This window comes from Cariama cristata, unplaced genomic scaffold (assembly GCF_000690535.1).
Source record: "Cariama cristata isolate BGI_N322 unplaced genomic scaffold, ASM69053v1 scaffold12927, whole genome shotgun sequence".
NCBI lineage: Eukaryota > Metazoa > Chordata > Aves > Cariamiformes > Cariamidae > Cariama > Cariama cristata.
Window position 1 is genome coordinate 12524 of NW_009625036.1, and position 14325 is coordinate 26848.

At 39.6% G+C, this 14325-nt stretch overlaps 1 protein-coding gene across 1 annotated transcript in view; it reads left to right on the top strand.

Annotated features, from left to right (window-relative positions):
• LOC104164198 (excitatory amino acid transporter 5-like) overlaps positions 1-14325 on the top strand; it is a 55309-nt gene that overhangs the window by 11130 nt on the left and 29854 nt on the right. Inside the window, exon 3 of the mRNA XM_009703455.1 lies at positions 6420-6635. Within this exon, the coding sequence (XP_009701757.1) occupies positions 6420-6635 (216 nt within the window). The remainder of the gene's footprint in view (positions 1-6419; positions 6636-14325) is intronic.

The following is a 14325-nucleotide window of genomic DNA, read 5'->3' on the forward strand; positions in this document are numbered from 1 at the left end:
TCTACAAGTGCACAACACATACCTGATCCAGCTTAGTCTGGGATGTGAGCATGGTTTATTGCTGGATTTTATCTTCCTCTGTACTTCGACAAATGGTGTCATGCCACATGCGAGGTCCTGGCATCACTTAGAAGTGATGGGCCTGGAGGTGTAGGGTGGCACCAGCTTCTAACCAAGATGCCACTTGATTGTAATATATGTACCAGTACAGACCGACAGATGTGCTAACTAGCTGTTTGCGCATGTATGGGCAGGAGGTGTTTTTTCCTGCGCAGCATAATATGACATCTGGAGATGAAAAAACAAAACTACAACATATCACTGTGAGTAAGGGCAGACCATGTAGGGTGAAGCAGAGACAGGGACGGGCTGCGGTCCTCCCACCAGTACCACTGTCACTCTGGCATGTGATGAGAGCAGCAGGCTTCTCTATCGCAGCCATGGCAGTGTCTTGCTCTGTAGGTATTCTGTCATGTTAGAAGAGTGCAAAAGAATATCCTGGAAAGAAAAAGTCATTCTGATCCCTGTTTCTCACTGCTGATATGATTTTAACTACACTAGACACTAAGACCAAAATCGAGCATCAAACTATAGAAAGAGCTAGAGAAAGTTTCTTATCATTAAGTTTCTTATCTCTTTCTCTCATTACTGTAAAGATTCTTATTTTCTTTGATGCAAACTGTTTCTCCATAAATGTTTCTCCATGGAAGTGAAGCAGCCTATCATGAAAGCACAGAGAGCTGGACACATGAGAGGAAAAGTCTGATGGTCCACTGCAATAGAGGGATCACTTCAGGCATATCTTTCTTCACTGTAAATTGTTTTTCTTCAAATAAAGTGCCTTAATTTCTCTGTTTTCTTGTCTGTAAAATGGAGATACTGCCTTCCTGTATGATGATAGGTTATATTAGTACAGCATTTTAAGATGATTAAATAGCTTGTGCTATAGAAATGGAGATTATTACCATGTTGAAACTTGAAGGCACTGACCTTGACAAAAAGGTAAGCGACAGCCTGCCTGCATGATCAAGCAGCATTAGTGAAGCCAGCACTTCACTTTCATGATGCTGAACTGTAATATAATCATCTCTAATGTAGCTGTTAGAGGAGCTTCCCAGCCTCACTGGGAGAACTTGCTTAGGAAGGTCTTTTCTACGGCATGCAATTACAAAATGAGAATGTGAGGGAGGGTATGGGATGAATGAAAACAAACATGATTCTAGGAACAACTGTTGGTGGTTAATACTTGACCATTACTTCTTGACAGGATTAATGTCTTTCTAATCACAGTAATCCCTTCTGATAACTTTATCCATAATCCATCTATTTCAACGCAACATCCAGATGGCTTCTGGTGGAGAGGAAGACAAAATAAACATGCAGAATAGGGTCTTAACAGCAGCTTCTTGTATTTTCCCTTTCTGGGGATATAGGTTTTGATCTTGAGACAGGTCAAAAAATGTGCTTTTATCAGAGAGCAACGGAAAAAAATAGAGAATTGCAGAGAAGATAGAAAGTTCTATTTTTATTTGTAAGTAAAATACTTTGTAAGTACTCTGACACTTATCAGTGACAGCCAGAACAAGCCTAGAGGTGCTCGTAAGGGTTTAACTACTTGTTTGCATGGGACTAATTAGATTTCCAAGATATTGAAAGAATTCCCTTCCTCATTACATCAAAAGTGCTATAGTAGTTTTGGGGGTTTTACACAGATTCCTCTCAAAGCAGACATGAAACTTACTACTTAATAGTTTCATTGGTTTGTACTATTACCAGTATTTTAAACAGCCTAGTAACTGACTTTACATTTTTCATGAATCTCATATAATAATAATTCCTGGAGCTGTTGAGGTCTTCCTCTTCCCTTCTAATTTCCCCTTAAAAGCTTAATCTACGTTTCATTACATCTTCCACTGATCCTGGCTTCGCTCTTCACCTTCCTCCATCAACAAGGGCCCCATAAAGAAATAATTTATTGTAACCTTTCATGAATCACACGGAGACTGTCCAAAAACAATAAACAAACTTTTATCAAGCCATCCTAGATAAAATAATTTATCAGCAATGAAACAATTGAAGTCTTTGTGAAATAGTTGTCTTAAGTATCTGTCCCACTAAAATGCTGCAAGTAAAGAAACTTTTTTGATTCTTTGGCCATATCCACCTTTTGGTCAAAATGCTGCCATTTGGTTTACTGGCTTTCTGACTCTCTTTATCCAATAAAAATGTGGCTAAATGTGTTCAGAGAAGAGACAAGATAGATTTGGCTGCATCAGAACAACTTATTTCCCCAAAAACAAAGCAGAGTCAATTTAGAATAACCTAAGTCCCAGTAAAAAAGACAGATGTCTTTTACTTGTTAAGAATAAAAATACAAACCTTAGAAAGATTGTACACCTGGAAATATTGTGGAGCATCAGGTTTGCATTGTGTAGAGGTCTTCAGGTTATCAAAACACAACTTTGAAGAGTTGAAAGCTCCAGACATGTAAGGACCATAGGACAGATGTTTACTCAGATATACAGCAGATATAACAATTTTGGAGGCTATACTTCAAATCATGTGTAGTCTCTGAGAATACACAATTTCATCCAAGATTTGTTGGATAAACAAGACAGAATTAAAAGAAAATGAAGCACACTATTCTAGACAGAAGAAAGAAAAGCCACAGGAAGATCATTTTTACATGTAATTGGAACAATCAGTGCAGGAGAGAAAGAGGTCATGGGGCTACTTAGTTTATTATGGTGTCTGTTATTATATCCAGCACCAGATATTTCAAAGCAAGGTACAAGAAACCTCTTAAATTGTAATAATCAGAGATTTCACCTAAATCCTGCACTACAAGATTTAATATCTCACCCAAAACTCATTAACATGTATTTTGGAAGCTTTAGGCTTGACATCATTTTTTTTCTATACAAACTAAGAAATGGTGCCTGAACATGAAATTACACTTTTGTGGAATTTTTTTTGCCAGATGATTGATTAAATGAGTGAGATGTACTATAATTATTCAGAAAAGCTGCAGATTGTTTTTCATTGTTTTAATCCTGTTTTGTCCATTTGGCAATCATTAAAACATGTTATGGAAGCTACGCATGGAATGTACATGTGGAAGCTACTTAGCTATATAGGAAGTGAAATGATTTTAATCTATGAATCAAGTATCTGTCCTATTGTTTCAAGCCTAACCAGATTCTGAGACTTGACAAGAATTAAAGGTACACTGTTTTTCATTCCATTGTGTTTCATCAGAGTCTAGTAGTGGATGGCATGGGAACATCTTTTTTCAATCTTAGAAGCTTGGGAAACTGTTGGGGAAGTTTGTGTGTAGCCAAGAGAGTCTGATGAAAATTAGATTTAAAGGGAAAACCTGAACATAATACGGTGATCTTAAACCATCTGGAAGCTTCTTCCTCCTGACTTCCCTATTCCCTAGGAAACAAGAAAAGTACTTTTTCTTGTCATTCTTTGGCTACGTTATGTGAAAGTTAGAGCTCTAGAGATCAATGGTGAGATCTCTAGAGATCAATGGTGAGGAGCTCCTGTGACGTATCTGTGTCTTACTTCATACAACAACTGTGATAATCAATGTCTCTTAATCTTTATGTCTTCTGTCCCATTCCCTCTGACATCAAACATATGAAGTCAAATGAAAAACAGTTAATAAGTGATTACTGTCTCATACTAGTTACAGGCATTTCTTTCTGAAAATGATTCTGAGCCATTGCTTAAAATGATATGACCAGTGTTACTCCACAGCCTTTGGAGAATTGCTTCCACTGGTCCCTTCTTAAATCTGACCATTGCAGGCCATGGAAAACATAGGGCTTTGTCTGAACCCAGACCTTTGTTCATGCTTCTGTCACACCACAGTTACCCCATTGCACCTCCACAGTTAATTACTTTTGAGGACTTTCTCATCACAGCATGAACTGAACATGACTTTATCTGGTGACAGGATAATCTCATTACAGATGATGATCTTGTTAATGAATATCCCCAAGACAGAACAATCTCATTATTAGCCCCCTCAGGATTTGTCACCTAAGAGCCAATGTATGATTAGATTCTAGCTGCACAACATCCTCCCAGATCCTAACAGCCCAAAATCTGGAGGCTGAGGTAGCACCCCCAAAGGCACATGAACCACCGGATATATTTAATTAGGATTTTTGTCCCTAAGTACTTCTGAACATACTTCTCAGGTGAACAGTCAAGACAGTTCAAGTGCTGTGTGCAGGGTTCATCTCTCCGTTTTTCTGTAGAACAAACACAATGTAGCGGCATCAAGGGCAATAGAACCAGTGCGGCCTTACCACATTAATAGTGGCTTCAGGACAGTATCAGGAAGAGAAGTGCACTCTCTGTCTCCTTGGTAGTGCCCTCTTCAAGTAATCACTCTGCATGGTGTCCTACCTACAAGTTACAGACCTGCTGGTCAACAGTCAGGCCTTCATACCACTGGTGTGTTTCCCCACATGATATATCTATAAAGAACACTGAAAATTATTACCATGAAAAACATCCAGCTAGTTAAGAATCAACCTTTTTATATTCTGGGAAGGTTAGGGTGGGGGGTGGAACAATGCTGAAGTCTAGTACAATATAGATATCTCCTTTGGGCATCAACGAGCTGTTGAACTGGCTCAATGGCCTGTGAAACCTCAGCCTGCAAGAAGAGTTCAGTCCTAGAACTGTAACAACATAGAGGTTGTTTTACAGAAAACGAACACATTTATTTGAGATAAATGTGTTTAACTCAACTGTTTTATCAAAAACTTATTTTAGAATACTTACTCTTCTGTATGGACCCATCCAAGGGAAATGCCAAGGAACCAAGTATCATTACTGCTCTACTGTTTTTTTAATAGGTAGTGCTGTGTTTGTAAACAGTGCTTTACAGACACACAGAAAGGTGAAATTCTTATCAAATACAATGATAGAGGGAAGAACAATGGTTACAAGAATGAGAGTTATGGAGATGCTCATTTTCTAAGTGATCCATATTACAGTGCAACCAATGTTTCCCCTTGCTCCTATAGTGTTAACAAAACCCATGCTAGATGAGAAATTGGCAATGCAGAAAAGCAATACATTTTCTTAATTAATCTAGTGGATAGCAAGAACCTGAGCACTAAATCCCACCCATTTGATTTCATTAAATCTACTATAAAGGTTAAGCTGCACTTTAGCATTGGCTCTAGGCAATCTCACTCAGAGAGTGAGGGCAAGGAGATCTCATTCAAGGAGGTGCAGCTTAGTAAATGACTATTTATGAGGAAAGGCCTGATAAACAGTTCTGTTTTGATGAGAAAGGCTAGACAGTGGGGCACACCAAATAGTAAACGTGGTATTTTATTTCACCTGCAGTTTTCCTGAGGTGTATGCTTTGGAGAGTTTACAGAGAATTATTCAAAGCTAAATCTCAATTTAAAGCCCCAAGCAACACTGATGTCACTGGAAACTCAAATCTCAGCCTCAGGTCACTTGGAAACAGTGTCAGGGTCTATGTCAGAGCAGCCTGGAGCAAGTTCAGGGACCAAACAGTGCCCTGTCTAATTTGCCTATAAAAGAGGGTCAGCAGGAGCTAAAGAACTTGGTGGAGAGTTGTATAGCATGGCAGAAGCAAGATACACAAGCAAGAGGATGGACACTGCTCATCCTGTGGCAGTGGTGGGCAGGGAGCTAAAGAGGAAAGAAAAGACTGAAGTGACCATAGCCTTTTCTGTGCTCCCCACTGTGCAGCCACATCTGCCCATGAAGGAGTTTCCTTTGCGTGCCATACACTGTCTCCACTTCAACTGGAGGCATACTGAATCACAGTCCGCTCCCCAATCTTTACCTCCTGGTAAAGCAAAAATATATTATGCTTTGTATTGATTTAGAAAGAAAAAAAAAGTTACTATTTTAGGTAAAAAAGGGCTATCTGACAAAATTGCCCCGTAGGTTTTTTATTTTGAAATTGTTGTCCTGCCTCACACAGGAAGGGGTGAGGGTGTTGATCCAATTTCCTTCAGAGTTCCCTTCAAACCTGAATTATTCTATGATTCTGTAAAATTATGTGTAGAGTTTCATACCTAAATTTTTCTGACTAATAGTGCCATTGCTCCTGTGAACTGAGACATCACATGTGTAGGTTATGTAAAACTGTCCCTCGAACTTCAGGGAACAGTCCATAGGATTCGGTTCCCATGTGTGCAGCCTGAGCTTGCAAGTTCCTTCAAGTAACCAGAATCTCACATGGCAGTTGGGAAACATGCTACAGCGTTAGGGTTACTGGCAAGCTTCTAAAAACACTGATATGTAGGCAATCCTAAGAGAAGCAGGTGAACTGGAATACTTAGGAAATTAGGTTTTCAGCTGCATGCATGTTATGCAAAAGATACTCTATATGTGGTGTTTTCTTTCCACAGCTTAATGTCTGGGCTAGCAGCCCTGGATGCCAAGACTTCCAGTCGATTAGGTATCATAACCGTCACTTACTACCTGTGGACAACATTTGTGGCTGTGATCGTGGGAATAATTATGGTCTCCATTATCCATCCTGGTGGAGCAGCACAGAAGGAGAGCACTGAAGAGAGTGGAAAGCCCATTATGAGCTCTGCAGATGCACTGCTTGACTTAATCCGGTAACTACACTCATTCTTTTTGCTTTTTGAAGGTAACACTTTGTACACAACTGCATGAGGAACTGTGGCCTGAGGATAAGTTCTGAACCTAAGGCTGAACATTTTGTTTAAATCTAGAAAAAGTAAATTTCAGAAGGTGATTTTGAATTTATCAGATGTTCATACTGGCTGTTTCTAGTAAAATGTAAATGAATGGCCACCAAATGTATCAGAAGTGCTAACAACATTGGAGTAGGTTTTTTCTTTACCACCACAGAATCACGTGTAGCCTGTGGAGCTCGCCATCAAATCTATTATTAAGATCAAGAGAATATTAAAATGTAATGTTAATTTAAGTAAGGGCAGACAGTTGTAATAGGCAAAACCTTAAATATAAGGGCTGAAATCCACATTTTTCAGGAAATAATTCCTAAAAGTGCTGTTACAGCTGCTCATAGGAAGTCTTAGATAAAGGACACAATTAGAAAGACCACTGTTGTGATCTTTTTATGCTTATTTTTGTCATATTATTTGTTCTGCTTTGTGGCTTTTTCTTGTTTGTTTTACTTTGTTTGGCAGAAGGGAGGGTTGTTCTTTTAGACGGGCATTAAAGCACTGATGGTATTTTGACAGCCTTGCCTGAATATCCCTCTTTGTCTCAACATTCCAGGTGCTAGTGGGACTAGTTTCCTGCCTGAACATAGTATGTGCCTCAAATTTATTTTGCTCATGCAGAAAAACCAAGTTTTGCCTTTGGTTGGTAGTTCCTCAAGTTGGTGATCTCATACTATATGGGGCAAGGACTTTTTGGCCAAGCATGTATCTGAACCTCAAAGAGTTCTGTTTGGAGTTTAACTTATTAAAATTAAACACGTTGCACAGTTTATCTTTCAAAAACCCAAATTCCTGACCCTGACAGGGTGTCAGCACACAAAATACATTAATTAGAATTACTGGGACCTCAAATCAGAAGGAACTGGGATGAAAAGCTTATAAAAATCTTTTTTTTGCTCCTCCAAGTTGCACTTAGCCAGGCCATCTGAAACCCGCATGTTTTTCTATTCTATCAATGTCTTACTGAGAATGGGCCAAATTATATTAGTCATGGAGCAGCAGCTGAGAGAACTCTCTTTTGTAGCTTTCCATAAAAACACCACCTGCATCTGCAGTGGGAAGATACCCACTTCACGGCTTCTGTATCTCCCCAGTGACTTTGCCATGATGCATGTGCAGTGGAATTCACACCCGTGTGTTTGTGACATAAGTCACGTTATTCTGTTTCTGCTACATAAAGGACTATAATTCCTATACCAAGAGGAAGGAACTGAGCAAGTTACTGGAGCTTTGAATCCCTTAGTACAGCAGAGTAGTGTAAGAAGTAAAAGGGAATTCAAGAAAACTGTAATCTTAATGATTATCTTCATAGTGGCAGTATTTGGAAACCCTTTCTGGTGTGCTGAGCTGTTTCTAAGGCCTCAGACAAGTAAAGGATAAGTGAGACATACGGTGCAATGTTACATCCAAACTGACCTTACAGCTGTCTCTGGAAAGGGTCTCCCACACCATAGATTCCCATCCCCTTCTTCACACCAGCCCAGTTGCTTTTTGAGACCCAGAGTAAGCTAGTTCATGAAGATGAGTCAGATGAAAAGTAATTTGGGCATGCAAAATCTAAATTCAGTTCTATAGTATTATGTTTGCATAAAATGACCAAATGTCTGTATGACTGGTACCTGAGATCTGAGTTACGATCTCATCTCTTCATCTCTCTCTGGCTAGTCCTGTACACCACAGGTTTAGTGGTGTGGTTTGGGAACACTTTATTCTGCTGAGCCTCATGCCCAGTAAAATACTATGTCCTGATCTAAACATTTGCAAGTATCACCTATAATTTCACTTCCTACAAACATTTACCTGAGCAAATTATAATAGTTTGCCTGCATATTTCAGGTATTCATGTTTCCAACCAGGCACATGCTTCTAGTCCGCAAAACCTTAAAGTGTTCACTGGTTTGGGCAGGTGTCAACAATGACAGGCCAACCAGCCATTCTCATTACCAAAGCTTAAAAAGAGAGAATAAAGCTCATTCTTGTTTTGCTGTGCTAAGCAGCAGTTACAGCTGCAATCTTTCTACCCCAAGTGCACAAAATGATGGTTTTTATTCCTCCACTACAGAAATAACCACATTTACTAAATAAATAAATAAGAATAACACAACTGTGGGGAATGGGCTTTCAGCCTAGGCAAACACTATGGGTGAAATCCTGGCTCTGCTGAAGTCAATTGCAAAACTCCTAAATATCTGTGTGGAAGTCTGGATTAAATGTAATGATGTATCTGCTGGTTTGAGCTAGAAAAGCTGATCCTTTAGCTCAATGATAAATCACTTCCATTCACAGCTGGAGACCATCTTTTTCAGCCCAGATTGGCTTATCTTCTCAATTCATTAATTTCCTCTCAAATTATCAATTGCATATGTGCACAGAAGTTTACACAGGAAACATCTGGACTTCTGCAAATGAGGAATGCTAAGTGTACAAATGGTGAGATGATATATGTGACATAATTGTGGCGTTTATTTTAAAAGCATGAATCTTGGCCTGGTGATACATGTATTCACCCTCACTGATTTCAGATTTGAAGACACTTTGAAATGATGAAATTAATTATTATTTCTTGTGATATTATATATGACGTTGTCAGGTCTGGAATTTTTGGCAGGGAGGATGCTGCTAGAAATTTCATTTCTTGAATTTTTCGGTGATGATTTTGCTTTTAGAAGTGGTTTTAATCATAAATTGAAGTACCGACTTAGCAATAAGTGAAACCAAGAGCTACGGCAGAGCCTCATGGTCATCCTAAACACCTGCAACATTAATCAATAATCACATTATTATTCTGCATTATTTTGCAGATGGTGCTTCCCTGTATATTTGTCTGATATGTAAATAACAGCAATAAAACCTCCAGTGTCTATGACTTGATTAAGACATAACAGTGACACTGTACTGCATAATTCTGAAATGGCTCTAAACCACACATCAACCAGGAAATATATAATCTCATTGACATACTGAATTTCATGCCTCAAAAATTGTATCCACAAGTCAACCATTTTTTGCCATGCTAAACAGCAGTACTTGAAAGACTTCCTTTCTAAAGGGAACCCCAGGAGATTGGGGACAAGATGGGTGGATGTGAATCTACCCCTACTGGTTTCCTCTGAGATTCAATCTAGACAGAGAGGACACTGAATGCAGCGTAATAGAAGTGTTTTTAACATTCTTTTAGTCTTTATACCTAAAATCTTTAGTGCTGCTTTGGCCTTAAATGTCTGAATTTTTGCTTTAATCTGATCCAGCTTTAAACTAAATTCATCTCTGCTGTCTGTGGAAGATACCCGTTTAACTAGGTAGTTCACCTTCGTACCTGTGCAGGAATGTCCCCTTGCATAACTTGCCCCTCTCTATTGGCAGTGTGCCAGGATCTGGGCTAAGGACAAGGAATTCAGAAGGCAGCTGTGAGTCTGAAGCTGTGCAGGAGATGCTGTTCTGACGATGCTTCTCTCTTTAGCTGCCACTTTATTACTACATTGAGACAGATGTACAAATCTGCCTTAATTATTTTTAAGGTTTTTGGTGCAAGCACTGCAAGGCTCATGAAAGTATATTTTCTTCTGTATCTAAAACTATAAATCCTCAGGCTAAGGATCATCTTCTTCTCTTTAATGCACCTGGTGCTTTATGAATTTTAATGGATTTATTCTCATGATGTGCAATACTTCTGTGAGGTAGGCAAGGACTGTTTTCCTTTCTTACAGCTAGAGAACCAAGACATATGGAAGAGAAATTACCTCACTGAGGATTGTTCAGAAAAATCTGTGGTGTCAGAGGAAACATTCCCAGCTCATACGAGACCTAGTAGGGGTCTTGTTCTAGGAATGGGGCTTTTGGGGCACCTCAATGGAAGTAATAGCAATGACTCAGCACACATCTTTACCCTCTTTTTCCTGTCCGAATTATCAAAATTAATTCTGTACTATGTCCCCCAAAATAAAAGAGTGAATTTTTAGTAGCCTTTTGTGAGTTAAGGAAAGAAGAAAGGCAAGATATCAATTTTTTTAAAATAATTCAGACTTTGAGTGTTTTGTTCCAAAGGACAAAAAGGGATATACTTGCAGGAATAGCGTTCAATTTAAAATACTATGTTTGTTCAATTCTGCAACCTGATACCTGACAAGCAGAATAGAAAAGGCCTCTAATTTGGGGACGAACATTTGTAAAACAAGATATATGACTCAGGACTACACTATTTACATTAGCAGTTAATATTTCCACCACATTCTGTGGCCATTATCAAAATACCTTTGATTTAGAAGGGTAAATCCTGCTGCAACTTAAATTACGCTACTTGCATTTGTCACCAAGGGAAACAAAATTTGGCTGATGAGATAAAAACGAACAAGCAAACACTGTAATCATTCACGTGAGGAAACAAATCCCAGCTAAAGTGGGGGTTCCCCATCCTGTTTTCTGTAAGGCTGACTGCGTGTGCAAATCTGGGCACCAGCAAGTGAAGGGTTCACATACATTTTTAATTTCTCTCAAGTCTAACCAGACAGCATGACATCGCAAGCTTATTCAATTCAAAAGCTCCAACTAAAACAATTCAGTGAATACAGTCAGGATCAAATCATGCCTTAACCCATGACACAGAAATTTGCACATTTCTGAAGTTTACTGGAAGGATAAATCAGAGCATTTTAGCACTGAATATTCAGGATTGCATCCAATTTAATAGCAGGTACTGGGAAACTCAATCTGGCTTAACCAAGAGAGGGGTTTGTTTTTATACCATTAATAGTTAGAAGAGGATATAAACACTGTAGAGGATTTATGTTCTCATGGGAATCCTAAGCACTCTTTAAAATAATTTCCTTTGCCTCTTTTCAAGCTAAGGACTATAGTCTGTTTTATTGAAATTGTGTTTCTTGAAAATAGGGCAGGAGAAGCCCAATATCTGCTGTAGTTTGGAAAAAGTCCAGGCTGTGCAGAACCAGAAATCACACTTAGAAAAGTTTACAGCTGAAGCCTGAATTGTATATACATGCAGTAAGATATTTAAGAGTGCATTAAATGATCCAGGGTTTAAACTATGAAAGAACTTTTTTTAATAACTTTGCCCTACATTCATGTATCTTTTGCCAAAAGCCACTGTGTACTATGATAGAAGTATTTGTATGTCCCCTGCGGCAAACTCCCATTTTTTACTCATTACAGGTTACCAGTTTTCTTTTATCTCACGAAACCAGCCTGCTGCCAGCGCTGTCCTGCAGTGTATGTGACCAGTTGTTCGCTTCTGGTTAATTTTTAAGCAGTTCAAGCTGCACAGAAGCCCAAACCTCAAGTATTTGCAAAGAATGATGAAGGCCCTAAATGTGTGGTTCCTATTTGGCACAAAAGGAAACCAACATGGAAAAAAGATAATTCCATGGTGAAAACAACGCTGGGGAGGTGGGCTACGAAAAAGTTTCTGCTGTCTAGTCAGGAGGCCTTAGTCACAGATGGGAAGGTGCATGGGGGCCAGAAGTTAAATCTGCATTAGGAAAGCTTCAACCCTAAAGGGGAGTAGAACATCCATCCTCCTGACAATTGGCCTGGACACCTTCCAATGTAAACGTACACTTTTTATGAAATAACTTTGCCTTGCTGGAACCATAGTGGAAGTGTGTCGGGCCTGTCATGTTACCTTTGATATGATTCAGCCTTTTCAAGATTCCTAAAGATGTGATGTACTTGTGCTTCCACCCCAAAGAATGATTTTCTCAGAAAACTATAGCCCTGTTGGGGCTGTGCCAGGACCTTTTCTTTCAGAAGAAGCAGGGTAAGGAGGTTCACCCTCCAGATCTCGTACTAGAACTGAAAGGCCATGCAACAGTGTCACCCTCGTGACAGATAAGAAGTCCATGTGTTTGGCAAAATGATTCCACAATATGAGTTCTGCTCTGAACTGCAAAAAAGACAAGCAAGACAAAATGGCTTAGACCTGATTAGTGATGTTTGCATTCTATTAGTATCTTTTATCACAATAACGAGGATTTAAATGCCCATTAATTCTGCAAAAGCTGCCTTTGGTCCTTTTAGCAGGAGGTAGTAAGATTGATACTGAGAAATGAGATGAGGCACTGAAGATGACTAGTGATGTGCAAGATGCATCCTCCCGTGGGCCCTGAGATAGGTCATTTGTTCAGTATTGCTGAACTTTGCAGACTTTGCCCTTGATTTCAGGAGTGCTAACCCTGATGGAGCCCACTGACACCAGCTGGAAGGTAGTTCAGATGTATACCCGTATGACTAAGGACAGGATTTGTGGCTCATGTGGTACAGTAACAGTAGTCATGACTCTACACAGATGATGATGAAATCATGCAGAGGACGGCAAAAGCAAATGAATTTTTGAGATGAAGATAATGTCACTGAGAAGGACCTCAGCCTATAGTAAATGGGAACCACAGTGCTGTTCTTTCTTGTGCCCAGCTGTAAGACCTGGAAACTTTACGGCTGTCATGTCAAGCTACTCAGATTCTATTTTTACTCTGTCTGAACCCTTGCTGTGTATAGAGTGACAGGGTAAGATCTCAAACACAAGTATTAGAATACTGTCAAATACCCAGTCTTAAAACAATGTTCTTGCAAGCTCAGCTATGCTAGTTGAAATTTGAGAGCAGAGTGTGAAAAGCTGGTTTATGCCCAGCGCAAATATACGCCAATAAAATATTACAAGGACACATATGTAGCAAAACCCAAGTCTGGTGGCTTTAATTCCACAGCGTGGGAGACTGCAGCCAAAGACTGTCTGGTGTGGCAGGGATTAGGTACCGATAACATCAAAGTCTCAGAGCAAAACCAGATTGCTGCTGTACAGCACAGAGTGCCCCAGAGGGAATGGGTGTTCTGAGTCAAGGAAATGACATCTGCCATACCTGTGGCTGCTCTTATGCTACAGCAGCTGGCCTAATTTCTTATTAAAAAGATCTGCAAAAGCTGAATGCTTTGAGTTAACAGATGTTGTAGTCAGGACTCAGGATGAGTACTATATATCAGATATTCAGTAGTATAACTGCAACCAGAATTTGGCCTGTTACTTCTAATAGAAGTTATCCAGGAGCCATCGAACTGGCTTTGCCAGCAGCTGTAGGCTAACGTTCTGTGGACAATTCAGCTAACAGCATGAGCAGTTAAACAGTTTAACAGTGCTAATATTTGTATCCCTACTGTAGTTCTCAGAGTCAGCAACCTTCTGAGGAGAGCAAGAGGGCTCCCATGTCCTGGGGACAGTGCCAAGGCACAGCCTGAGCTGAAAAATGGCTTCCTAACACAATTCAGCTTGCTAAAGCAGCGGAAATCTTGGGGAGCCAAGATGAGTGAATTGTGTTAATTGGTAGGTTAATTGCTGGGAGACAATGGAGAAGAAAAGAGGACCTCCCACTTTTGGCAATAGTAAGGTGCTAAGTAGTCCTACGTGTAACAAGAAGCTGCATCCTCAGAGCTGCTTCTTAGACCAGGTGCTATCTATACTTGATACAAGTCTTCAGGATTTTCTTCAAATTCCATGGGTACCAAATTGCAGAACACATGTTGCCTTAGTCATACATACACATTTCTAACTCAATACATCCTTACATCAGAATCCCCTTATCCCATACAGAAT